The sequence below is a fragment of the Ambystoma mexicanum genome, chromosome 10 (genome assembly GCF_040938575.1).
Source record: "Ambystoma mexicanum isolate Mex_15411 chromosome 10, UKY_AmexF1_1, whole genome shotgun sequence".
In the NCBI taxonomy this organism is placed as follows: Eukaryota; Metazoa; Chordata; class Amphibia; order Caudata; family Ambystomatidae; genus Ambystoma; species Ambystoma mexicanum.
The window spans coordinates 1,411,077,511-1,411,104,790 of record NC_090932.1 but is presented as its reverse complement, the minus strand read 5'-3'; the positions used below and the strand labels follow the sequence as shown (position 1 = coordinate 1,411,104,790).

Genomic DNA, 27,280 nt, shown 5'->3' with positions numbered 1-27,280 from the left:
TGAAAAGGGCGTTTTCATGATAATACAGTCCATCCTTGCCTTGGATGACCGTGGCGGGTAGTTCTGTACCGGACTGGTAACGAGGTATCAGCTCACGGAAAAAAGAGACAGTGGAGGCTAAAACTTTGAGATTGGGGAAAAGGCGGTCATGTCCATCGTAGGTTCCTGAGCTGTTCCCGATGCTTCGTGATAAGGCATCTGCCTTTTTGTTTTCTGTGCCTGGGATGTAGGTTATCATGAAATCAAACTGCAGGAAGAAATATGCCCACCGAGCATGTCGGCATTGGTGCACTCCATTTGTTGTAGCACTATGAGGTTGCGGTGGTCCGTTCTGATCACGAAGGGATGGGTTGCGCCCTGTAGGAGATGCCGCCATTCTTTGCAGGCTAACTTGATGGCCAGAAGTTCCCTCTCCAAAACTGAGTAGTTCCGTTCACTACTGGTGAGGGTCTTAGAGAAATATGCCACCGGGTGTTCGTAGCTATCAGCTGTCTTCTGAAGTAGGATGGCACCTACTGCTCCTATTGAAGCATCTGTTTCCAGGATGTATGGTTTGGTCTGGTCCGGCTGTACCAAAATGGGAGCGGAGGAGAAGCTTTCCTTAAGGGTATGGATAGCTCTCTTTTGTTCGTCCCCAAAGGCAAACTTGACTCCCTTCTTGAGCAAGGAATGGAGGGGAAGCACTAAATTGGAAAATGTGGGTATAAATCTTCTATAAAAGTTGGCTAACCCTAAGAAGCTTTGTAACTCCTTGATAGTGCTGGGTTCTCTCCACTCCATGATGGCCTTGACCTTAGAGGGGTCCATCTCTATGCCTTCGCTGGATAAAATGAACCCCAGGTAGGACACTGAAGTGGTCTCGAATGAACATTTCTCTGGTTTTACCAAAAGCTGGTGTTCAAGAAGACGTTGAAGTACCCTCCTCACCATTGACCTGTGTTCGGTTAACGACCGAGAGAACACCAGGATATCATCCAGATACACCACAACTGAGACAAACATCATATCTGCAAACACCTTGTCCATATACCTCTGAAAGATGGCTGGGGCGTTGACCAGACCGAACGGCATCACCCGGTATTCAAATAATCCGAACGGGGTGCGGAACGCGGTCTTCCACTCGTCACCTTGTCTTATTCTTAGGAGATGGTAGGCACCTCTTAAGTCCATTTTAGTAAAATATACGGCTCCTTGTACCGCCTCGAAGATGTCTCGGATCAACGGCATAGGATACCGGTCTCTGATCGTCACCTTATTCAGCCCTCTGTAGTCTATGCATGGATGCAATTCAGCACTGTCTTTCTTAGGTATGAAAAACAAGGAGGCTCCACAAGCTGATCTTGATTCCTGAATGAGTCCGTTCTGGAGACTGGAGTCCAGGTATTCTCTCAAGACCTTCCTTTCTGGGAGTGATAAAGGGTACATCCGCCCGAATGGAATTACGGTTTCTGGTACTATGTCGATACCACAGTCTTCTGGTCTGTGGGGAGGAAGTTCACGTGGTTGAATATCTACGAATACCTCAGAGAACTCGAGATATTGAGTTGGTACTGAGGCTATGATTGTCAGACTCAGTATAGGAAGTGGTTCTGCTACTGGGAGAGTGGAGGAAACTATGCTGTCCATACAAGTTGATTTACAAAAGAGTGAGTCGAAGCTTACTCTATTTGCCTTCCAATCGATGTGGGGATTGTGTTTCCTTAGCCACGGAATACCTATGACCAGAGGGAAGTGAGCCGCTCTGATGAGATCGAACACCAGGTATTCCGAGTGGTGGCTCATCTCCATCCTTAGTGGTATTAATTCTGAGGTGATAGGTCCGGATGATAATGGTCTACCATCAACACCCTCAACCGGAATGGAAGTCGTCTTGTGTTTGGTGGATACGTGGTGTTCTCTTGCCCAGTCCGCATCCATGAAGTTACCTGCAGCACCACAGTCCAGCATGGCAAGTACATCAATGGGATTCGAAGGTGATAACCATAACCTGACCTGGAACACAATCAGGCTGTTTTCCTCAAGGTTGTTCATGGTTCTTGAGTGGCTGCAAGGGTACTTGGCACTTCCCCCGAGACTTCCCTTGCTGTAGATCGGGGGTTGAAGTTTTCCTTCCTCCTGGGTGGTACTTCCGGGCAGTTTCTCAACAGGTGTTTGGAGGAACCGCAATACATACATAACCCGGACTCTCTTCTTCGTTTACGCTCTTCCGGTGTTAGGGGTCCTCGTGTAGTTCCGACTTGCATGGGTTCTTCAGACGAGACGTTAGTCCTGGTTGTAGGAGAAGGGTTCGGTAGACTGATAGTAGCATGATTGCTCCTAAATCGTCTTCTTTCTTGCCTCCTTTCAGTTAGCCGGAACTCGATCTGTAACGACAAAGTCATCAGCTCTTGACAAGACACTGGTCGGGCTACTCGCGCCAGTTCGTCCTTGAGCTCGTCGTGAAGGCCTCTCCGGAATATTGTTTGTTGGGCTGAGTCGGGCCAATCTGCCTTAGCCGCTAGTTTCTGGAAGCGGGAAATGTAGGTTTGGACGTCTGTGTTCCCTTGTTTGACGTCCAGGATAGCTTCTAAAGAAGAGTAGAACACCTCAGGTCTGTCGAATCTTTCTTTGAAGCCCTCTACGAAACGATCATAATCAGTCAAAGAGGGGTCATTTCTGGTCACAAGAGGAGTGGCCCAAGCCAGAGCGTTTCCTGTGAGATTGGCAATGATGAATCCATCCCTAGCTCTTGCCGATTCATATGCATGGGTACGAAAGGCAAAATAGACACCACAGGCATCAAGGAATTCTTTCATTCCTCCCGGATGACCGTCGAACTTGCCGAAGGAAAGGGGCATCGCCGGTAGATCACCATAGTCGTCTCTATGTAGGACTATCTGCTGTCGGAGTGCTATATTCTCTGTCCTCAAAGCCTGGACTTCGACTGTGAGGTTCTGCATCGCCGCCACCAGTTCGTGGTATTGTTCCAAGGAGGCCATGTTAGGACTTGGGCGTTGTATGCTGTCAAGATCCGAGTCCACCTCCCCTTTCTCCTCACCTGACTCCTCCGAGGTAACTTCGTAAGGATCCGTCTTGGTCTTGCTGGGTTTCTCTTTAGCTCTTGGTCCCTTGCCTTTCTGAGTTCTGGTCTTCTTTTCGTGAAGGTAAGGTCTGGCCCCTCCGGAGGCCACCCTGACAGAGGAGTAGGCCTGTCACAGGGGAACCCCAGGGGGCCAGCCTCAGCTCTAGGGAAAAAGCCCGTAGGCAGAAAAAACCCTAGTCCGTAGATGGGTTCCGAAGATGGGGTCTTTAGAAATCCTTAAGGTTGAATTTCCTGGATATTAGGTAAAAGGACGTACTCAGTGCTACTGAAGAAAATGTCAAGACACAGAGTGGAAGGGTCTTCAACCCGGAGCGAGAGATAGGTAAGGAAAGGAGGATCAAATATAGTCTATGAAGGTTAGCTGAGAATATGAGAAGAATATCTTGTCGAGTCAGGAAGAGGAAGGTAGGTATGTTCTAAGTAGCCCAAAACAGCGTAGTGCAATATGACTACGGCGGAGAAGGAAGGAAGAACCCCGCCGGGATGCAGCACGCCGAGAAGGCAGGGAGGTAGGAGTAAGAGCCCGAAACAGCGTAGTGCAATATAACCACGGCGGAGACGGAAGGAAGAACCCCGCCGGGAAGCAGCACGCCGAGCCCGCAAGGAGGTAGGAATAGGTAATGCAGAAGCGGCAAAGCGCAGCGCTTCTGCGCTCGTTAGAGACAGAATGTACAAGACTGAAGGGCTGAGAGTGCCGCCGAAAGCGGAACCAGCTGGGAAGCTCCTGTTAAAGGACGCGGAGAACCGTGCAAGAAGCACCTCCGTGGCCGGAAAAGGAGGAAGACCAGGCAGCAGTAATGTTACAAAAAAACAGAAAGTTAGAGCGAAGAGATGAGTGCGAGGAGGAGAGGCACCGAACCAGAGACAGCGGCGGTGACCTCGAACTAAAGTAGAAAGCTAGCGAACACGGGAAAAAAAAGGCAACAGACAGAGATATTAACACACAGGGAAGGAACAGAAGGTATGATATCAAGGGAGGAAACACAGGATGGCAGTAGTCCAAAGTCAGAGCGTTGAGAAAGTAAACAAGCCACAGATACAACACGCTGAAAAGTGGGCGGAGCCTGGTTTTATAGGCTCCGGCGCCATGTTGGGTGAGGACTAGACCGTTCACTGTCGGAACCGCCAGAGGTTCCAATGTTTCCAATCCTGAATCCTGACAATATCCACCTAGTGAGCGTACCCGGGAACCCATATCAAACATGAATGCCCCCAGGCTGATTCGAAAATACCACCTTATCCATCCAGGCAAACCCAGAGGAGCTGGGCTTCAGAGGAGGCATGCTGTCATGAACCGTCACCTACGTCCCTTTTGGACCTCGTGGTCCCTGACCCATAGAGCACTGAATGCAGTAACCCTCCCAACATGGCCGTCGAATATGAAACTCAGCTTGCCAGCCTTTACGTTCCATGCTCGGCGCTATACTAAACAGACGCACCCCCGCGGCTCTGTGCGTCCCAACGTTACTGCTCGCCGTAGCTGGACGTGTGCTGCCGGAGTTCGCTCGGGGCTATTTTCCTGAATTCCCTATTCCTTGATTCCTCCTCCTTTCCTTTCATCCTTCAAACTTACCAAACTTTCCTGGATTTTCACCGCGCTCGAGTCACAGCTTCCGTGCCTCCGCGCGCGGACATTGTTCCTTCCTGGTTCCGTCCAGGACAATCTGAACGAAGCACGCTGGAATCCAAAGACCCGCACACAGGCTTATATGAATCCTGGACTGTGCGGAAGAAGTCACAAAAGAAGGTCACAAGCAAACAGGAAAAACAGGTGAGAAGGGGAGAGACTTGTGACACAAAGTGAGGTGGAGGGACTACACAATAGAATGGCTCAAAGGCCATAATGGGCTATGTACCTGCATTGCTATGTAGCAATGTGTGTATATTAAAACATGTTTAATAATTAATTTTATCTCCAAATATTCCCAGTCTGACGCCGGGGAATATTCTATGAAAGATCCAATGCTGGAGAAGGGAAGATTGCGAATCAGTAAGGGGAGGATGGGCCTGTTCAAGAGGACCATTTAATGTGTTTTAGGAAAACCTCAGATGAATCAGGTTTGTAAGGAAGACATGGTATCAAACAGTAAGACAGACACAAGTAACCACAGTTCAAGGGTGTGTATTGAACTTCAATGGGGTTTGAAAAACACCCATCTAATCCTAAATCTACAGATGGGAGCAAGCTACGACCATCAAATAATAACGCAGTCCTAGTCGAGTCTGTCAAAATAAAGGGCCAATACTAATAAACCTATTGCCAATCCTTACTTCTAAATACAAATAGTGTGGCAAACAATGTTATGCAAAAAGAAAAGTGTTCAAGAAATGATATGTTACGATATTCAAGCTGTTGGCTTCCTTTCCCAGCGTTTTCAGGACGGGACAAGGCGGCACACTCAAGCTTAGCACAGTCTCTGGCTCCCCTAGCACGGGATGCAGTTCAGATCTCAGTATCAGGGCCCTCTATGTCAAAGTCTCTTTGCCATTCAAAGTCTCTTACTTCAAAGGGCCTGATGCGACAAACAAACATTCAACAGTTCCTTTCTCTTCAGGATTCTCCTGTACAAATTCTTGGGTGATTCTCGCCTTACCCCGACCCCCCTGTTACGCTCACCTGATGTCCACGGGGACGCCACCCAGCCAGTTGGTCACTGGTGCCCTTCCCAATGATTCCCTGGTGTGGTCTTGGTGTCGATGGGATTCCGCCTGGTTATCGGAACCGGTGGGCTCTCCGTCCTGCTCTCTGGGCAGGGGCACGTTGTCTTTTGTGGGTGCGGGCGGTCCAGTTACTTCACTGACTGCTGCCCTTGTAGTGTCTTTCAGGTAGGTCTTATTGCGATTGATGGCGTCGTAATTCTTGCATGCCTTTTCTCTGTTCTAAATGTCTCTTTTTTATCTCCCTAGGAGCGCAGTGTCCGCTTGGAGAACTGGATATGCTGGTTCTCACCGGGAGATGATGGCACACTATAGCGCTATGATGCGGTAAGGAGGCGCTTTGGGTAACGCAGCGATGTCTTGTCCTCACTGACCTGTGCTTTTCTCTTTTCGTAGGTCGCGGTGCGTTCCCAGCGCAGATGGAGTTCCGGAGCTATGCCGGCCGAAAAGCAAACAACCAGGTGAGTCTTTAAGCGCTTTGTGGTTGTAATGTCTCTGCTACCTCCTTTAATGATGTCTTTCTCCTTTTCTCAGGTCCTTCGATCCGGGCGGTGAACTCCACCAACAGAGCTGGCCAGGAGCTGCGAGCAGTGAAGATGATGAATGCAGGTAAGATTCTGCTGCTAACGATGTTCTTGGTTTTTCTGCAGGTCCGGAATTCACCAGGCTCGTGAGAAAGCTGGATACGGTGAGCGTCACATTGCTAGAAGCAAAGTAACGCGAAGCGTGTTGTCTTGTTCGGGTGTGGTTTAAATAGCCACTGTAAAGTAGTCCAGGTAAAGTAGTCCCTAGGCCACCACACCCAAAACACTAGACGGCATAGCTTGGTTCTAGGAATAAAGCTATGTGGATGCCTCCATATTGGCTGAAAGCCTAAATAAAGTAGTTCCTCAAGCAGATGTCTTTCGTTACTTATGAGCCTGGTGCCAAAGGCACCATGACTGGCCCCAAGAGGGCCTGAGAAGTGGATGCCAGGCCTTATTAGTGATCCAAGCCCTGATTCCACCTAGCCAATGGGCTTGCCAGTGGGGATCAGGGCTGAGGGTCGTGACACCCCCTGCGCCGGGCACAGACCCACTTTAACACAAAGCTTTCACTTGATCGCCCTCTGCCAGAGTCGGACTAAATCCATGTATCTTTCCAGACTTTCGAATGTGCGCAGGACCACTTTGTTTCACATGTATTCGTTCTCTCTCAATTGATCTCCCTGCGCTGGGCTCGGACCAACTTTATCTACTTTTCTCACTTCTTTGCTGGCTACCTTACACAGACCTTCGATTGATATCCCACGCGGTGCCGGACCACTCAGTCAAAGGTATTGTAATTTGCTTTAAAGTTCAATCACTCATTACCAGTTTAGCTAAATTTGCGTCTCTTATCACACGCGTTTTAACAATGTTCGTTCCCTAGCTCGCCATACAATGTTGCTGTTTGCAACCTTGGCTTCAACACAGACCGGTCTTGTATCGGTCTCCCCAATGCACTGGCTGTGTTGCTCTCACTGAAGCGCCTTTGTTCTTGGAGCCAAGGACAGTACCAAGGTGGCTGGAGACTCTCCCCGCCTTAATTACTGATGCAGGAGGACCCTGGGTACCTTTGACACACAATGCAGGGTTCTTCAGCCTGGTTTCCTGGTCTTACACTTTCTCTCGAGGTCTCATGAAAGTAATGGTTCCTTGTTGAACTTTCCTCCTTACGACTCCCTTCTGTTTCGCTGTCTTTCGCCTCTCATTAAACTGCCATCTTGGAACCGCTGTGTCCTCATGTGCTTTGCCTCACGCCGAGTGTGCCCTTGTGCTCCAGTTTTTATCCATGTGGGGAAGTGTAATGGAAGTCTATTGCGTGCGATGATCAGTAATTGCCTGACCTCGTCTGACCATTGTATTGGGATAAGTCAGGTACACGGCTCAGGTATTAGTCTGTTTTCCCTTATGCAGGCGGTCAGTGAGAAAGTGTTTGTGTTGTAAAGGGGGTGGGGGTAGAGGTCCTAAATATCCTACCGGGTAGGATGGGTTAAAGGTGTTATAAGGAAGGGGATACTGTGTCTCACCGTCCGGTGTCCCACTCCCCAAAAACCCCTCCGCCAGGTGATCCCCCCCCCACACTGGTCCACCTCCCAGGAACTGGATCCAAAAGCGATGCCCGTGTCCTGGACACCTGGATGACATTCTCGTGGATAAGTGGGTGAGACACCTTCTGGTTTCTCACAGATTCCACATACAGAACATAAGAGGTTGTCAAATTTAGCAAAGGGCACAAATGCTCCCCTCTACTATTTACTAGTTCTAAATGACTAGGTGCGTACACATGTTTGTTATTATCAATGAAATCATAAAAATCCACGTTTAAAGACGATATAGGGCGTAAGTTACCACAATCAGAATGATCCTTCCCCGGTTTAGGAATTACTGTAATCAACGTGGAATGCATAGAATCAGTAACTGCTTAATTTCTAACAATTACTGCCTACGATTGTGCCAGCAAAGGGGCAACAATGTGATTAAAGGTTTTATAGAATTCAAAGGAGAGCCCATCCGGTTTCGGGCATTTTCCAGATAACATCAGCGCCATAGAGTCCACAATTTATTGGGAGTATAGTTCTGTATCAAGACAGAGTTTGTCTTGCTCATCCAAACTAGGGACATCAACCTCACTCAAATACTCACACACCTCCGACTCAGTTATATGTTTATCATCACTATACAAGTAGGCATACAATTGTTTAAAAGCATCTTCATTTCTACTCAAAATCGATCCCTCTTCAATCACATTAAGGGGCACTTTTCTCCCCTTCTCCTTAGTTTGCAGCCGGCGTGCCAATAACATATCCGATTCCTCACCTCGCTACCAAAAAGTCTGTCTAGTGTAAAACAAATCTCTTAGCACTCAGCATACACAACAGGTTAGCAACAGAAGGGGAACCGTTATATTGCTCCTCAGCTAGTTTGCATGCATTTTCAAGTTTAAAGAGTTTCGCCTCTCTCGGTTTTCCAATCTCATTTTCTTGTCAGAGGTGCTTATTTAATGTAGAGCGGAATGTAAGGCTGAAGGAGGTTTCAGATATTTGGGTATTGAGGTTACTAGGGATGTTGACTTGATCCTTGGTCGCAACATCAGGCTTAAACTTGTGATAGATGTGTTGTGTCGCAAGTGGGAACATTTGAATTCAATATTCTGGGGTAAAATTAGCACAATTAAAATAACCATGCACCCCAAATTGTTATATGTTTACAGTTTTAGCATGTCCCCCTTTCCACTTTCTGGTAAACTAGTATTCAAGATAAATAAATCGTTCAGCAGGACTTTATGGGCGGAGATGGTGGGAATTAATAAATTCAAAAGAATATTCTTGCGAGACCAGTACACTTGGGAGGTTTTGGATACCCTAGAATTAAGACAATATCATGCTGCTCTCATGCAGCTTAAATTACTTCACTGGATCATGTTGGATCATGCTGATAGTCCGAATTGGATCCTCATCAAGAAAGGATTAGCAGTTTACTCTACATAGATAAAAGGTTCCCTTAGCTAGACTCTGCCGTCTGTAAAAAATGTCATTAAGGAATGGAAAAAGAGCAATGAGACTATTTGCTCAGGGAGGATTCATGTCTGTTCAAATCGATAATTGCACGATTTCTTGGATCACTTGGCAAAGAGCAGGCATTTGGAGACTGGGTCAAGTCCATGATGGCCAATGTATGCTTGACTTTTAGCTCTTGCATTTCATATACAAGCTGCAGTTGACTGAGATCTGTTGCTACATTGTTTTCAGGAATCTTTTTGATGTATTTTTTTTTACCCCAAATGCTAGTATGCATAGCTCACCCATGATTTCACAGTTATTTTTGAGTATGGTGCTTTCTGCCTCCTTACAGTAAAACCAATAAAGAATGTATAAATGTTTTCTTCAGGAAAAAAAAAGAAATCAAGTAAAAAACCAGGGTAGAAAAATATGATTGTTTTGCTTTTTAAATCCATACCCATCGCCATCAAGATGTATCTTGGTATCACTCCAGAGGTGTAGCACCATTCCAATCGTACATTGTTTGCTGAAATTGGAAAGAAAACCGAATACATTAAAACCAACACAGAAGCAGCAATTCTGAATGCATGTTAAGAAAAGGGCTTCGCAAATGTCATGATCTATGATCAAACACATGATTGATAACAGATCTTAAAATACACCTCTTTATCCGGACTTCCACACGTCAAATATGTCCATTGAGCTCCTCTCCAGTAATGATGCTAGCCAACAGCAATATTAAACCATGTAATCCAACTTTCACGTTCGCACTAGCAGTTTATGAAACAGTGTTTCAACAGATTGTATTCAAATGTTTAAAGCTAATTGAACTCTGCTCTGCCAGTAATGCTGCTGACTAACTGTAATGCGTGTGTGAAAATTAGCTAAAACATGGCATCGGAGAGACCGCCAGGGGGCGCGGAACATGACGAACCTGTGAGCTCGCGCTCCGTCAGCACCGCAGGGCCTAGTGTGCTTTGAAGATCCCCAGCCGGGATTTTAAAGCAGCCCCAGAGGAGACCTCTGTCCCCGGATTAAGGGGGAAGCCCCACTCACCCAGCAGCCTGAGACGCCAGCCTCCCTAGGCGCAACCATGGAGAGAGTCGCTGGGAGCGGGAAAGACACAGCCCGCCGAACGCGAGCGGCGCCTACAGTGCGGGAGACACCTCCGAACTTCCGCCGAGCGGGCCCCTTGGAGGCACACGGGAACCGCCAGCGGCGTGGGAACTACCCCCCCTACAATCACCACAATATCAGGGAAGCTGGGGCGCTGGGGGAGGCACCCCTCGTCCACAGCCCTGAGAGAGACACCAGGGGGAGAACGCTGGGGGGAGAAAGACGAGGCCGCTCCGGACCCAGAACGCTGGGGGGAGAAAGACGAGGCCGCTCCGGACCCGTCCCTGGCCAAAGAGGACGGACTGCCCCGCGCCGATCCAGGCGCTCCCCGGCTGCACCCCGCGTGAAAGCCTGGGCTCCTGGACCACAGAGGACCCAGAGAAAGTCGGGCCGCACATGTGAGGGACCGCGCTCCCGCTGCTCTCGGGCCCCACGGAGGGGCCCGGCCCGAAATCAGCCGCCGATACAAGGTGAAGAGCCGAAGGGGGGGAAAGCAGGTTGGTGTTGGCATTGTGGCCGCGGCACCCTACAACAAGAAGGGGCCATGATCCCCGACCTGAGCTTCTAGAACATTCCAGGGGGACCCTGCATAGCGGCGCCACCTCCCGGGTGCCCGCCCTACCCCCGATCTGGAGCAGACCCCACTCTCCGGCGCTATTAGTTCTCTCCAGCGGTTTCGCCGCCAGTCCCCAACCCAGCCCGAGGGCCCCAGAGTCATCATGCCGGCTGTGGAGGACCACCCCCGTCAGCATTGACCAGGGATGACCTCAAGGATATCCTCCAGGAGATCAGAGCGCTCCGCACAGACATACAAGCCTCCATTGTAGACCTCAAGGGGAGAGTGGACACCCTGGAAGACAAAACGGAGGGGATGGAAAACAACCATCTACAGGCGGACCTCCTCGACATGAAATATGAGGCCAGGTTAACAGACTTGGAAATGAGAGAAGAGGACATGATCCTTAAGATGGACGATCTAGAGAACAGGGAACGTCGAAACAACCTGCGCATTATGGGGGTGTCTCAGGAGAGAGGGTAGACGCCCGCGGATGTGGGGAGAAAAGTCCAGGGCCTAATCAATCAACTCTTCGCACTGGACGGGGGCAAAGAGGTCCAGCTAGAAAAGGGCGCACCGAGGTGGAGGCGGTGCGGGGGGAGGCCCAAGATACATCGTGGTGAGGTTTCTCCGCTACAGGGAAAAAATTGAAGTACTTGAGGAGGCAAAGAGGCTGGGGAGCTTCATCTTTGAAGGGGACACCATTAAGATTTATCAGGACCTTTCAACCCTCACGCTCACCCGCAGGAGGGAGTGCCGTCCATTCACACAATGGCTGACAAGCCAGGACATGAGATACAGATGGTCCTTCCCGTTCGCCCTATCCTTCGAACGGGCGGGGTGGACTACAGGATGATCAGTGGTAAGGAGGCAATGCAAGTTTTACAGGCGCTCAAGGGAGACCCTCAGGAGGAGAGAGAAGGAGCATGAACCCAGCCCAGACCAGAAATGGAGAGGGGACCGTTGGGTCCCTGGTCGACAAAGAAGAAAACAAAGGGCAGGAGGAAATTTAAAAAACTCAACACCCCACCGTCAGAGGCTGGAGGAGAGTAATGAAACAACTATAAACTCCTGGGATACATCAGGTCCATAGTGGCACAAACCCGGCCGGGGACAGGATTTTCTTTTGACCAAGAGAACTGCGGTGCACAATCATGTTTTGGCTTTGGCGGCTTGCCCGTTGGCAGGTGTCACAAACAAAGGAGGGGGGTGGGAAACGGGCTAGGGGAGGAAGGAACTCTCGGAACCTCCTCGGATCCAGCCATAACGGGGGACAGGGCAGCTCCCGCCGAATCGGGAAGCAGATGAACACCATGCTTGGGAATAATGGCAGACTATGAGAGAAAGGGCTGGGTCGAGATGATCAGAATTGGCTCACTCAACGTCAAAGGGCTTAACTCCCCAACTAAGCGCTCTCTTCTAGGGCGAGAAATGAAGAACGCGGGGACAGACATCCTCTTTGTGCAGGAGACCAGATTGGTGAAGGGTGAGGAGAGGGCCATCCCCGGATCGCATGTGGGCCAGGTATTTTGGGCGCCCAGCGCCACCGAAAAGGCGGGGGTTGGGATCCTGATCCACAGGCACCAAAAACTAACAGAGGTTTCCCATTGGGAGAGGGAGGATCCTGATGGTATCCGGTAATCTCCACAACTCAAGAGTCTCCTTGGTATCCATTTACTGCCCCAATGTAGGCCAGAAGGAATTCATCCACAAGGCCATTGGAGAGGTGATGCGCAGGGCGGAAGGTCTCCTGGTACTGGGTGGGGACCTCAACATGTGGGCGGACCGGGATTTGGACCATAGCGGGGGGGGCCACCCAACCAGGCAGCGTGGGGGGAGGCCTGGAATGGGGGCTAAGAGACCTGATGTGGGAAAGGGGACTTGTGGACATTTGGAGGGAACGTCACCCAAGAGCAAAGGGGTACACCTTTTACTCAGCAGCCCATGGGACAAGGACAAGAATAGATTATCTGTTCACAGGTCACCAGTTCATGAGTATAATAGACACGTGTGATATTCGCCCTGTCAGTTGGTCAGACCATGATATGGTCTAGTCGGACCTAAGCATCTCTGGCCAGGGAATCGTTGTGGAAATGCAACGACTTCCTGCTCAGGGACGCAGTCTTTAGAGAAGAAATGTCCTTGGCTATCAGAGAATATTTCGAGCTAAATGACACGGGCGAAGTGGATCGGGATATCGTATGGGAGGCGGCGAAGGCAACTTGGAGGGGTAGGCTGATAAGTGAAGGAGCCTCCAAGAAAAGAGAAAGGACCCTTTTAGTTCACAGATTGAGGTCGGATATACTCTCCCTAGAAAGATCTGAGGGGAAGGGGGAAGGAGAAAAAGAGAGGGACCTAGGCCTGGCGAGGGAAAAGAGACAGGAACTCAGGGATCTAGAGTTGGGCAAAATAGTAGCGGGACTCCAACACCTGCGTCAGAGGTACTACGAGAAAGGGGACAAGGCCGATGCTATGCTGGCGGCCAAACTCAGAGGTCAGAGAGCTGACAGGTGGGTCCAACAAATCGGGGATGATGTAGAGGGGAAATGTACGGATCCGGAAGACATAGCAGAGAAATTTGCTAGTTTTTACGAGAACCTATACGGAAGAGAGGGGGTAGTGGAGAGGGAAGCACGGGAGGCGTACCTCAATGGGGTCTCACTCCCGACCCTTGGAATGTTGGAATCCGCGGCCCTAGATGCCCCAATAACAGAGGAGGAGGTGCTGAAAGCAATATCAGGGCTGAAGCTGGGTAGGGCCCCGGGGGAGGATGATTCCCCGCAGGCTTCTACAAGGCTTTCTTCGGTTTACTGGCGGGTTTCCTAGCGGGTCTATTTTCAAACATAATGCAGACAGGGAAGGCACCACCGTCATTTGGCAAGGCACTAATCACGGTGATCCCGAAGGAGGGGAAGGACCCTACGGACTGCCGCTCCTATAGACCTATCTCCCTCCTCAACGTTGAATGCGAAGCTGTTCACAAGAATTGTTGCCACGAGGCTGGATGGCCATATGCTGAACCTAATCCACTCAAACCAGGTGGGGTTTATACAGGGAAGACAGGGAGCCGACACCCTGCGCAAAACTCTGCATCTCATGCGGGTAGCGGCTCCGATGGGTGAGAACCCAGTCCTTGTGTCCATAGATGCCGAGAAAGCATTTGATCGGGTCGACTGGGGGTTCCTACATGGTGTCCTAGAAAAGCTGGGCTTTGGAGTGGGGATCAGTCGGGCCGTCAAAGCCCTATACATGTCGCCTTCCGACAGAGTGCCTGTCAATGGTCGCCTGTTTCGCATTTTTGGCCTCCAGAGGGGGACGAGGCAGGGCTGTCCCCTTTCCCCACTTCTCTTTGCCATGACCATGGAGATTCTCGCAGAATACCTCAGAGGTTCTTCCATGGTGCGGGGCATAGTGGTGGGAGACCGTACCTTTAAACTCGGCCTGTACGCAGACGACATCCTGCTCCACCTGAGGGAACCCACGCGTTCAGTCCCGGCAGCCCTTCAGATCATCGACCAGTTTGGCAGGTTATCAGGCTTTAAAGTTAATGTCCGCAAGTCCGTGATCTTCCCATTTGCCCCAGATGCCGATAGGTGCTTAACTGAATTGCCCTCTTTGGGCCTTCAGGTCTCCGTCGATGGGATAAAATACCTGGGGATCAACATCGTAAGACCCAATGAGGACCTGAGCCTGGCAAACTACACCCCTCTGTTTGAGAAATTGTTCAGGGAGATGGAGGGTTGGGGGAAGGGACAAATCTCATGGATGGGTAGAATAAATGCGATAAAAATGAACCTGCTCCCCAGAGTGCTCTTCCTCTTCCAGATGCTCCCATTGGAGGCCCCGGTGGCATACCTCGGAGAGGCCAAGAGGCGCATACTGAAGTTTATTTGGCAAGGCCAGAAGCCCAGAATAGGGTATGAGACCCTCACCCTTCCCAAAGAAAGAGGAGGTGTGGCCCTCCCAGATCGCGACACGTACCACAGGGCCGCCCAGCTCAGGGTTTTGGCCCCCTACCTTAGAGAAGACCCCAACAAACAGTGGGTCTACATTGAAAACTCCATCCTGAGCACAGTTACGGTGGATGAATGGTTGTGGGTCCCACTTAAGAAACTTCCGAGAAGAATTAAAGACTACCCCATTATGGGAACTATGTGGAAGGCACTAGCAGGGAAGGGACATAAGGATGGAGTCACCACATGGCCCTCCCCACTCAGTCACATATGGTCCACACCAGTACTGGAAGAGATTCCGGGACACAAACATTACCAGTCCTGGTTCGAAGCGGGGCTTTGTAGGGTTGGCCAACTGGTGAGGGTTAACTCTTTCATACCGATCCAGGAACTAGAGGAGGCGCTGGGTATCGGCAGACTTTCGCCACTCCTATACCTTAGACTCAAAGGCATTCTAATGAACCCAAAACGGAAGGAATGCTTACAGAGGGGGCTCACCCCAGTGGAAAAAATACTGGACTCCCATGCGGAAATGAAGGGCCTCATCTCACTCCTGTACACGGCCCACCTGGCTCCCCGAGAGGGAACCACTGGGAGCCTCAGAAGAAAATGGGAAAGGGATCTAGGCTGCACGATAGGGGATGGTCTCTGGGGAAGCTCTGCACTAGGGCCTTCAAGACGTCGATTTCATGCCAATATAAGTCCCACGCTGTCAAGCTCCTCCACAGGTGGCAGTACGACCCAATTACTCTTTCCAGGATGTTCCCAGACATAGCCCCAGTGTGCTGGCATGGGTGTGGGGAAAAAGCCAATTACTGGCATATGTGGTGGACCTGTCACAAAGTCCAGACTTATTGGTCCGAGGTGCTTAGTTGGATCAGGGATGCGGGGGAGGGGGGACTTTTGGCCTGCAATATAGAGATGAGCACTGGGAAAAGGTACCGGCCTTATCACACGCCCTACTGCTGGCTGCTAGAGCGGCTCGGGCCAGGACCTGGAAAAGACAAACACTCCCAATGAAGAGGGAATGGGTGACAGTGGCCAAGGACATTTACTTCATGGACAAACTAACGGCCGCAATACATGGCTCTAGTGTACAGATTGAAACCGACGGGCTGTGTTTCATGGAGGTGTTTGTCAACTCGGAGGACAAGTCTCCATGGTAATAGGACACCTCCACCCGGCCCATAACTACCTTGTGCATGGATCCCTATGCATGGGAATCTGAAGAGTCGATTATACATAGTTGGCCCCAGGCCCGGCTGGTGCTGCCCAGAGAGAAGAATCACAAATTGCGGACTCTGAGTTCCCGAGGGGGGTAGAGAGAGGGGGGGTGAAAAGCGTTAAAGTGTTGTGTTTCTATCAAGTTTTGAAGTCATTATGGGCATGTGCCCAATGTATACTACATGCATAAGTTTGCTTTTTCTCGTTCTTGAAAAACCAATAAAAATTGAATTTAAAAAAAAAAAAACATGGCGCCGGTGCGTGGCCATTCTGGACATTCACTTCCAAACCGCAATGAAAGTCTACGTTTCTGTGAGCTCACTTTGAAGGCAGACATGAATTCTGCAACGGTTGCAAGATTATATTATGAAACAGAGGAGCTCACCATGGAGGATAGTCGTTATATTGTTCCCTCAAGGACAGGCTGAGAAGGGAGTCAGAGATGTGCAGGTGCATTGATAAGGGGTGCTGGGAACAAAGGCGCAGGAGACAAACTAGGTTTTTCCACTACTGTCTGGATTCTTTCGCTCTTTGCTTCTCATGCTTGCTGTCTGTCTTTCAGACGGGGATGGTTGGCAACCTAACGGGGTGGGATTTTTCCCCCATAAGAGGAGAGGTATCCTGATGGTAGACAGAGAATTGGAACCCTGGGTGATGAAGTCTCGCCGAGAGGGAGAACGCTCCGCTCCAGACCCCATTAGCACGTGTGATCTCTCTGCCTACCTGCCTAGGTAGTGTTGTCGTGCCTGAAATTAAGTTTTCTTCTGCAACTGCACTAACAGTGATGTAAATCCTTGTATAATCATTCTTGCTTGTGTGTTTATGTAAAACCAATTGCATGTATTCCAATATTTAGCTGTATACTTATTAAATGTGAATAAAAGGGCCTGTAAAGAGCCAATTATATTCCAATTGTTGGTCTAGGTGTGTATTATTCCTTCATGAGTCCAAGAACTTTTGGTCTGTGCAATAGTGTAAGTGGTTTGGAAGTCTTTACACGTATCCAAAAAAGCAAAACACTAACCTATGGGAAATTAAGGAATGGCATAAGAGCCTGTGTATGTTAATGGATGCATACAGATGTAAACGAGTAATTATCATCCATTATTTCAAAATATAACAATGTGCTATGTGTTAATGCCAGAGAATTCTACCTTTGCATGCATTGAACCCTTGATCTCAATGCATAAACACGAGCTGGATCCATTACAAAGACATTTAGATAGAAAGCGTTCACAGAGAAGGAAAACCGGATTTTGAATGCATGAACTGAAAAACTTCTTGCTGCAGGGAAATGTTTTGTTGTGGGGCTGGGACAGTGTTGGTGAAAATTATTGTGCGTTTCCATACGTTTTTCAATGCAATTCCACCTGGGTTATACAAGAGTTTTTTGAAAGATTTCAAAGCTCATCTAATGCGAAAACCCCAATGTATTCTGCTGCTGGCAAAGGGCCTAGTCTTGATGTCACATGCACTTTAAACTCATTTGTGTTGCGACAGTTTTTAATGCACATCAGCTTGTTGTTTGGAGAGGGTTTCCATGTGTGTAAACTACCCAGATTAACAAAGAAGAGAAAATACTCTGAGTAACCTTTCAAAGTATTGTGTGCCCACCAAACAGCAGATAATTTACTAAAAAACTTAATAATGTACAAGTTTAACATATTGTAGTCCATATTGGACAAATTGTTGTGGTCCATTTTTAATCATATTTTCCAATAAAACGAAGCTGGCACCATAGCGTCTTGTGTTGCCAATGCATTTCGCACTGCCGCCCGTCATCAGGGCAATCTAGTACTGTGCTCACGTCAATAGTAAAACCTCTGTGTTCTGGATCACTGCGTGTGCTTTCTCATCTATTAAGGGAATTGGTTCTCACTCCTAACCAGTGATGCCTCTCCCCTCAGATCAACTAAGTTGCTGGAGTAAATTGCTGTTTCCAAGACCATTCTTTCCATTCTGGGCCTGAAGAGTGTCCTGGAACTCTGCACTGCCATTCGTTAACCTAACTGGGCAACTGTAGCACAGGCAATGGGGTTCGAAAAAACGTGGATTATATGCATATTATCCCCAGAGGAGTCCAGCAACTCCTAAGAAGGGCCCAGTCTCCTCAACAACCCAGGAATCCTTACAATGTTAGGTGGCATGGCACACTGCCCTAGGGCTGTGTCCTCATCAAGGAACCTGCCTACTGAAAGACACCCAAACCTGGAAGTGTCTTCAGGGTCCCCCCATTACTACAATATATAATGTGCGAAGATAAGTGGGGGCACAATGGTGCTAACATTGCTTGCAGCCAGAAAGATAGCCTCTATGCTTCTCCGTTCTAGGAAGTGGCTTTAAGCTTTATACAGGAAACAAGCTTTGACTATTGTTCCACCCAGGGCCAGACATAGCACACTGACTTTTTTAACTCTGTTCAAAGCATCCCTTTTCCTTTCGTATTAAGAATATTCACATCCCACATGTCCTACTTTAGGATTATGCTGCCTTCTGAGTGGGCTTGGCAGCCTCAGAATTATTATTCAGCAATGTACCTGTGGTACAGTTAATAGACATGCCAGTTATTTAAGTTTAAGCAGGAATATTTTCCATGATTGCCCAAGCACACTCTTGAGCCCTTTGCACACTCAATGCTACTAAATCTCCATTTCATGTGACAGAGTAAGGGGCCTGGCCCCTTCAATAGGTGATGCAGACCCCTCTCAGCCTGGGGTGGGAGGCCTACCAGGGTTTTCACCAGAGCAAGTTCTGGCCCAGAGGTGGGGTGTGGAAGTTGGGATGGCCTCAGTCCCTTATGTGTGCCTGCATGCTTGCAGTGAGTACCACCTTTTCTTGCCATAGGCCTGTACCGCACAATGCTGGCCAGTCTCTTTCTTGCCTGCAGGACTTTAATAAGCAGCATGTCAAAGGTGGTAGAGTGAGCAAGCAACCTGAATGGGAGAGAGAGACAGTGAAAAGCTGTCATACCACAGAGGAACCTGCACAGCAGCCCAAAAACAGAAAAACAGATATGGGACATGGAGCAGCAAGAGAAAAACGACTCCACCATCACTAAATACATGGAGGGCTACACTCAGATTTTCAGCAATATTAATGCGTTCACCCACAGAGACAATATGCTTACCTGCAATGGGGCTGCTGCAGGCAGTCCCCCTGCAAAGCCAGGATTCGAAACATGACGGAAAGTCCTCAAACAAAATTGGACATTGAATATGAATCTGACTGCAGTCAGAGGCCATTGACTAGAGCGGACAGACCCACGTACAAAAAAGGGGCAGTGCTTAAGACCCATTTTATGCTTTTGCTCACTTGTACCACCTCCCTAGGCAATAAAAACAAGGGGGGTCCTGGGAGTCCCTCTGCCGGACATTAGTCCCGGTTACGAGAGACTTACCAAGAGTCTTTAGCTCACTATCTTTCACAGAGGAGAAATATCCAAAACATATCAGTTTTTGTCCTGCCCTAGGGCAGTCCAGCACTGAAATGCTATGCAATTCTCCTCTGAACAAGAGTAGCAACAGCAACCCCAGACACATGTTTCGGTCTGGTTGGACCTCATCAGTAGGGTTGAACTGTGCCTCTCTAAGAATAGTGAGCAAGGGGGCCACGCCTGGATTCCCCTAGTAACTTAGGGCAAGACCCAAAGTTACTTAAATATGCAAAACAAAGGGGGTCCAACCAGACTTGGGATACGAGTACAGTAGAGGCGAGTCCAGCCAAGGTGGTGTTTAGCTTGCAACAGGTACTCGTAGAGAAGGGAAAGGAGTGCTCAGCATTGGGCAGAAGAGGTTGGATTTTGTTGCATACGTTTAGAAGAATGTATCAGCAGAATGTAAAATTACAGGTAAATGTTTTAAGGTTGGATAAAGAGTTGGCTGCTGAGAAACAGATTGCATTAATGCAGCAACTTCAGATGAAATGTTATCATGATAAATATCAGGCAGTGGCCGAGAGAGCTGCCGTGAGAGTTGCCCGATACAAATACCGAAAGAGAAGAGGGAGAGTGTATACCGCAAGGTGGCAATGGTGATTGCTACCGCAGAGGTTGATTGGGATCCCGACCGCTGGGAGAGGGATGTATTTGACAGCACTCGCTCAGAGAGTGGTTCAGACAGGGACATACCATCTATACCAGAGCTTGACAGGAAGGAGGTGACTGCTAAACCGTTTACGCATAGACAAGCTGGGCCACATCTGAATAATCCTGGGCGTGATCTGGTGGATTTGACAATGTTGGAGGATTATTCTTAACAAGAGTTTGAGCAAATCATTGATAGATTGAAACAGAGGGTGATCAAGTCTTTTTTATCATGAATGGTCAGATTATTTGATAGAGGTGCGGCAGGCCTTCTTGTAGATCTTTTTAGGAAGTATTGTGTGAAGGGCCGTCTCCTGATGCCCAGGTGAGAGATTTGCAAGTGTCTTTTTTACAGTCAGTTGCTCAAAGGTGTAATCGCAAGTATCTGATTACGTCGGACTGGCCTAGCGACAAGAAGTGGTACACACAGACAGACAATCCAAAGGCTTAGAGAGCATGCTATGAAAGAAGCCATCCATATTAATCATAATCATTTTGCATTTATATAGCGCTATAAACCCTCAGGCATCTCAGCGCTGCTTATTATTACCCATAGTTTGGCCCTGCCGGGATTCGAACATGCGTCAGCAGGCTCTGCACTGCTGTCAAAGCCAGCGCTCTACTCCCTGTGCTATCTGACATTGCTATTGATCCAGAACATATGGGGGTGATGGTGTTATCAGTTTTAGCCAGAAATACAATCATCCCAACTTCCCCACCGGCCTAAATAAATATAATTATGACTTTACTGGTGGGGATGACAGGTAGATTAACAGATGAAGCGGTTGATGCTATTATACAGTTAGCAGACCTGGGGTAATGGAACAAAGTTGAAGAGAGACCCCAAGAGAGAGAGAGACAGAGAAAGAGAAAGAAAGAGTGAAAGAGAAAGCGAGAAAGAGAAAGCGAGAGAAAGAGAAAGCGAGAGAAAGAGAAAGAGAAAAAGAAAGAGAGGCATAGTGAAAAGCGGACTCCTGGAAGAAGATCCGACAGTAGAGATTATCGTGTGTCGAGAAAAGGCATGTTCTTGCCACTGCTAAAAGATGGAGTGCCACAGGAAGATATTGACAGGATTGAAACCCGGGAAATGTACCAGCTATATAAAAAGCGAGGGCTTGAAGGAAAAAAGCGGCACAAACAGGTGAAAAGACAAGAGGTAAACAAGCGAGTTGGGGACAAATCCCTTTCTGCACCGTCTGAGGAGATGATGGATGAGGGGTCCATGGGGACAGCTTCACTATATCAGCCGACTTCCGCTGACTTGCAAAAGGTGGTGAGTGCGCTGTTGGAGACAGAGTCCAAATACACGCATTCAAAATACGAATAGGATTGTGGTCAAACTTGGGTAGCGTCTGCCCGGATTACGGCAGACAGACGGCCTCATGTGAATGGGAAACTATTCGGGCAATCCGCTAATACGCAAGAGGTTTGAGCTTTGATTGATACCGGAGCGGAGGCCTCATTAATCCATGGTACTCCTTCGAGATTTAATGGTAGAAATGTTACTATATCTGGACTAGCAGGGAAAGAGACACTCACAGTTCAAAGCAAAATTGATATGAAAATTGGTAATTTGAAAAGGAATAAATATCAAGTGTTGATTGCTCCCATACCTGAATATATTATTGGCTTTGATATTCTGGAGGGATTAACTTTAGGTCTAGGAGGTCAAACCTAACAGTTTGGGGTGAGTGCACTGACGTGTACCCCTGTTATTGTGGGGAAATTGAAGATGCCCCCAGTGCAGGTTCCTTTGACAACAAAACGTGTGCCGATGAAGTAATATCGCATTCCTGGGGGGCATAAGGAAATCTCAGATACTATCAAGGGATATGTTGAAGCGGGCGTATTACGTCCTATGACTACGGCTTGGAACAACAAGGTTTGGCTGGTTAAGAAGCCTGATAGAAGTTATAGAATGACTGTGGATAATCGCAAGTTGAATAAGTACACTCCTCTGTTAGTACCCGCAGTCCCAGATGCTGTTACTCTGATGAGAATGTGCAGAAGTTTGAGGGAACTTGGTATGCAGTGATAGATTTGGCAAATGCATTTTTCACTGTGCTGATTGCCGAAGAGTGTCAAGAGCAGTTTGCATTTTCTTGGAATGGAAGGCAGTATACGTTTCAACGATTGCCCATGGGGCATGTGCACAGTCCGACTATTTGTCACCGGCTGGTGGCAGAGCATTTAAATAAGATACCGTGCAAACCCGATGTACAGATTTCGCACTATATTGATGATATCTTGATACAGGGAAAGGAGGAGCAAAGTGTGTGGACCCATCTAGAAGTAATCATTGAAGGACTGAGAAAAGAAGGATGGGAAATTAATGAAACTAAATTTCAGGGTCCATCGGAGATCGGGATTTTTCTGGGAATTCCGTGGTATAATGGGCATTGTGAGAGTTGGTCAGGACAGCGTGGTACCTGGGTACCATTAAAGGTTACCAGGCGCTGCTGTCTATTTTTAAGCGCTCGTCTTAAGAATGTTCTTATTTTAATATTCCTTATATTTCCGAATTTCTAAAAGGGCTCACAAATGTATTCTCGCCGTCCCCATTCCAGGTGCCGGTTTGGGATCTGAATTTGGTCTTGAAATTCCTGATGGGTGCTCCGTTTGAACCTCTGCACTCTTGTCCTTTGAGACTGTTGACCTTCAAGACAGTTTTCTTGATTGCAGTTACGTCTGCTCGCAGAGTGAGTGAATTGCAGGCACTTTCCTCTAAGCCACCGTTTACTGTGTTCCACAAGGATAGGGTTGTATTGAGGGTACAGCCATCCTTTCTACCTAAGGTAGTGTCAGAGTTTCATTTGAGGCAGAAAGTGGTACTTCTTGCTTTCTATCCTCCCCCTCATCCTGGAAAGGAAGAGGAGCGACTCCATAGATTGGATCCTAGGAGAGCTTTCAGCTTTTATATTTCTAGGCTGTCCAGGGTCAGAGTGGACGACCAACTCTTTGTGGGGTACACTGGACACTGATTGGGCCAGGCTGTTACCAAACAGACCTTGACCAGGTGGATTATACTCACCGTTACTGAATGCTACAGATTGGTGGGCAAGGACCCTCTTGAGGGGTTGCAAGCTCACTCCACTAGGGGAGTGGCTACATCCACAGCCCTGCAGCGGTGTGTTCCTATTAGGAATATTTGTGATGCAGCGACGTGGGCTTCCATCCACACCTTTGTCAAACATTACTCCCTGGATACGCTCCATGGTCAGGATATGGCCTTCGGTAAAGCAGGGCTTTATTCTGCCACCTGATTGGGTATTCTAAATTCATCTCCCTCCTCCGTTCACTGGTACTGCTTTGGGAGTCTGTCAAAGATGTGGAATAGGTTGGAGGACACAATCCATTCGAAGAACAAGTTACTTACCAACTGGAAACGTGCTTTTGACTGGCTGTTCCTCCAACGTATTCCACATCGCCCTCCCAGCCTGCCCCTCCGGAGAATTTCCTATGCTATTGCAGCTTGCGTTCCCTCAAGGCTATGAGCAGTCAAGCAGACATTGTGTACGAGCATGTCACACGTTATGGAGGAAAAAACAGAACTGAGGCTACGGGTACTATGCGTCCTATTTATAACATCCGGTTGAGTCACCCTCGACGGAGGCCTTAGAGGGATATCGACCCGACGCCAATGACGCAGGACGCCCTCTGCCAAAAATAATTCCGAAACAGCACAGCTGTGGACATTACATGTCAAAGATGTGGAATACGTTGGAGGACACAATCCATTCGAAACACTCCCTTTGAAAAACTGTTAGCATGCTATTGGGCTCTCCTATACACAGAGCAAATGACAGTGGGCCATGATGTATTGATCCGACCGGAAATTATGATTATGCAATGGGTACTGAGCTCTCCTAAAACACATCGAATAGGACACGCTCAAGAGGCTCCAACATCATTAAATGGAAATAGTACATTCAAGATCGGGCCAAAACAGGGAAGGGTGGAATTGCAAAGTTACACGAGCAAGTGGCTGGTGTTCCGTTAGTTGATCTGAAACCACCAGACGTGACAGAAATCTTCAAGCCTCCTGTAAAATGGGTAGTCCCTTTTGGATATTTGACGAGTGAACAAACTGAACAATCTTGGTTCACTGATAGTTCAGTTAAATATGTGGGGACCGAGTGATACTGGAAAGCAGTGTCATATAATCCCAAAACAAAGAAAATATTGACGACATCAGGAAAGAGAAAGAGTAGTTAATTTGCAGAATTGTAAGCAGTTTATCAGACTATGAAGAAAGAAGTGCCTGGTCGATTTTATGTGTATACTGACTCGTGGTCTGTGGCTAACGGACTATCTGTTTGGCTGCTGACATGGCAGAATAATGAGTAGAAGATTCATGCGAAAGAGGTATGGGGAAAAGAACTGTGGCAAGATATCACCGAAATGTTGATACATAGTAAAGTGTCTATATCATGTGGATGCACATTGTGCGACAGACTAATTGGAACATTGGTTCGATTCTGTTGCAGATGAACATGCCAACCTTTCGGCTATGGACGCAAGCTCTGAGGAAGATGATCTTGAAGGGATTGTTAAGTGCGCATGCCAGAAAGTGAGCATCTTGGAGAAAAGGCTATCAGGTGGGCACAAGATCGAGGAATTGGCGTTCCTTTAGAAGAAGTGAAAACATGGATTTTGGAATGTCCAGTATGTCAGCATCAGAAACCGAGATCTATTCCGCATGTGATCAAGGCACATTAAAGCGAGGTAAATTACCTGGGCAAATTTGACAGATCGATTACATTGGTCCGATGCCAATCAGCAGAGGATGTCAGTATGCATGTACAATTGTGGACACGTATTCAGGATACTTGATGGTATTACCATGCAAAAGAGCAATGCAGCTGAATACCATTAAATTATTAGATCCAGCTGCAGTGTACTATGGGGTACCTTTACAGATTCAAAGTGACAATGGGTCACATTTTAAAGGGAAACTGATTCAGGACTATTGCCAGGAGAAGGGCGTCAAATGGATTGTTCATGTACCTTATCATCCCGAGGGTTCGGAATTGATTGAAAGAATGAATGGTTTGTTGAAAGAACAGTTGCGAAAGACTGGTGATTGTAACCGGAAAGGTGCGGGAGCGCATTCTGGATGCGGTGCAAGTGTTGAATAACAGACCAATTGCAAATGGTGAAACTCCATTAATACAAATATTAACGACAGCTTTACAAATGAATCCGAACAGGGCATTTGAAACCTTGATGTACTGGGAAATTTTTTACCAGGGGCTCTACCTCCTTATCGAGCGACACCAGAGTCTGCAGAGGTGGATTTACATGCTATGGAGGAGATCAGACTTGAACCAAGAGGAATCAGTGTGATTGACACTGGAATTGGAGTACAAATTCGATCTGAACATATGAGATTGATTGCCCAGAGTTAGCAATGAGAGAGATCAAGGTATTGGGAGGGATTGTGGATGCAGATTATCAGGGAGAGATAAAAGTAATTCTGATCAATAGTAGAGAGAAAATGTTGCTTATACATAAAGGGGACAGAGTGGCTCAACTGATTATCGACCCTGTAAAATTATCCATGGTCAAAAAAGGAGAGCTGCTCACAGTACTAACTACACAGAGGGACAAAGGTTTTGGTTCATCAGACAAAATGGTCCCAGGAGCCAATGTTTGGATTCAGAAACCTAGTGTCCCCCTCAGTAATTGCAGCAGGAGTGGACCAGGTTGTCCTAGTGATGGAACCGGGAAAGAGGAAATGGAGCCACATTCCCGCTGAGAAATGTTATTTACGTGAGTGATGTACTTCACTGATATCTTATTTTTTTCTGTAATACATTTTGTTCCAGACCCTGTTCGTGATGTGTGCGCTTGTGGATTTATGTGGAGTCTGTTAGGGAGGGTCCGGGGACATGCGAGAAGATGTGGCAAATGTTTCCATTGTACGACCAACTGCGATTATCTGGATGACGACTGACGGGTTTGATCTTGCTGCGTGGCCTAACATCAATTCGGCTGCACTGTACAGTGGTTTGTTGAGAAGACGTTGTGAACACGGGGTGATGATTTGACCTCTTCCGCAACGTCCATGTCTTTTGTGCGGCATGGCTGTGCTGCGATTGTCAAGCAACCTGAAAATATGTAGACTTTTCTAGCCCGTCAAGTGCTGAACATCTCCCACTTTTGCTTGGCTGATGTTCATGATGCTTCAAATTTGATTTCGACGTGTCTTGTGGTCGTCCCTACACCGGCACCTGTGCTGCGACACATTTTCAGTATATTGCATAATGATTCCTTGGTGAAGGACTCTGATGTGAGGAATTCTTTTTCCGTTTATGAGTACTTCAAGTTTTGCCCTGATACTGATCGCACGTGGAGAAATATGACGCGTATTGTCACTAACGACATTGCTCCATCCGATGTGTGCTTTGTTATGTCTTGTGATCCTTGGCGCATTGCAAATGCCACCAGTTGGGTGTTTGCACTGACCAGGACTGACTTTGAAAAGCGTTTATGTGCACGTTCTGATGGTGCGTGCACTGATGTTTCAAACTCCATGTTATGTAATTTTACTGTTATGGCCACCAGCCATCTTTGACATGTGAAACTTCCGACAGGTTGGCTATTTTCCTGTGGTTTGATGAGGTTTCCTTTAGAGCCTGCGATTCATCGAGCTACACGTTCTGTTCATCATATTGGCCTATCGCCAGATTGTGATTCTAATGTGCATTTGTTATCTGAATCTGAGTTTTTGGCGCTTGCATTTTCCTTGCTGTGGGTGTGGGGGTTGGCGGCCGGTGGTTATAAATCCTTGATTTAATTATCTTGTGTGGTGGTTAAGGGGCTAAATGAAACCTCTCAGACTTTGACAGAACTGCTTTTGGATAGAAAGAAGTTTCGAAACGCTATTTTGCAAAATAGAGCTGCTGTAGATTATTTGTTTTTGAAGCATAATTTGGATTGCAATGCTGTTGAAGGGATGTGCTGTTTTGATTTAGTTTATTTTAAAATATTTTTATTGGCATTTATAAGTGATTGCATTCGTTCAGTAATTCGCATATTGCCATTTTTGTCTATACACGCATATAATGTCTGATTATAAACAACA

General features: G+C 47.8%; 1 protein-coding gene across 1 annotated transcript in view; it reads right to left on the bottom strand.

The window, feature by feature from the left end:
* Window positions 1–27,280, bottom strand: part of SSH1 (slingshot protein phosphatase 1) — a 1,301,854-nt gene that overhangs the window by 540,653 nt on the left and 733,921 nt on the right. Inside the window, exon 6 of the mRNA XM_069619458.1 lies at window positions 9,721–9,789. Coding sequence (XP_069475559.1) covers window positions 9,721–9,789 — 69 coding nt within the window. The remainder of the gene's footprint in view (window positions 1–9,720; window positions 9,790–27,280) is intronic.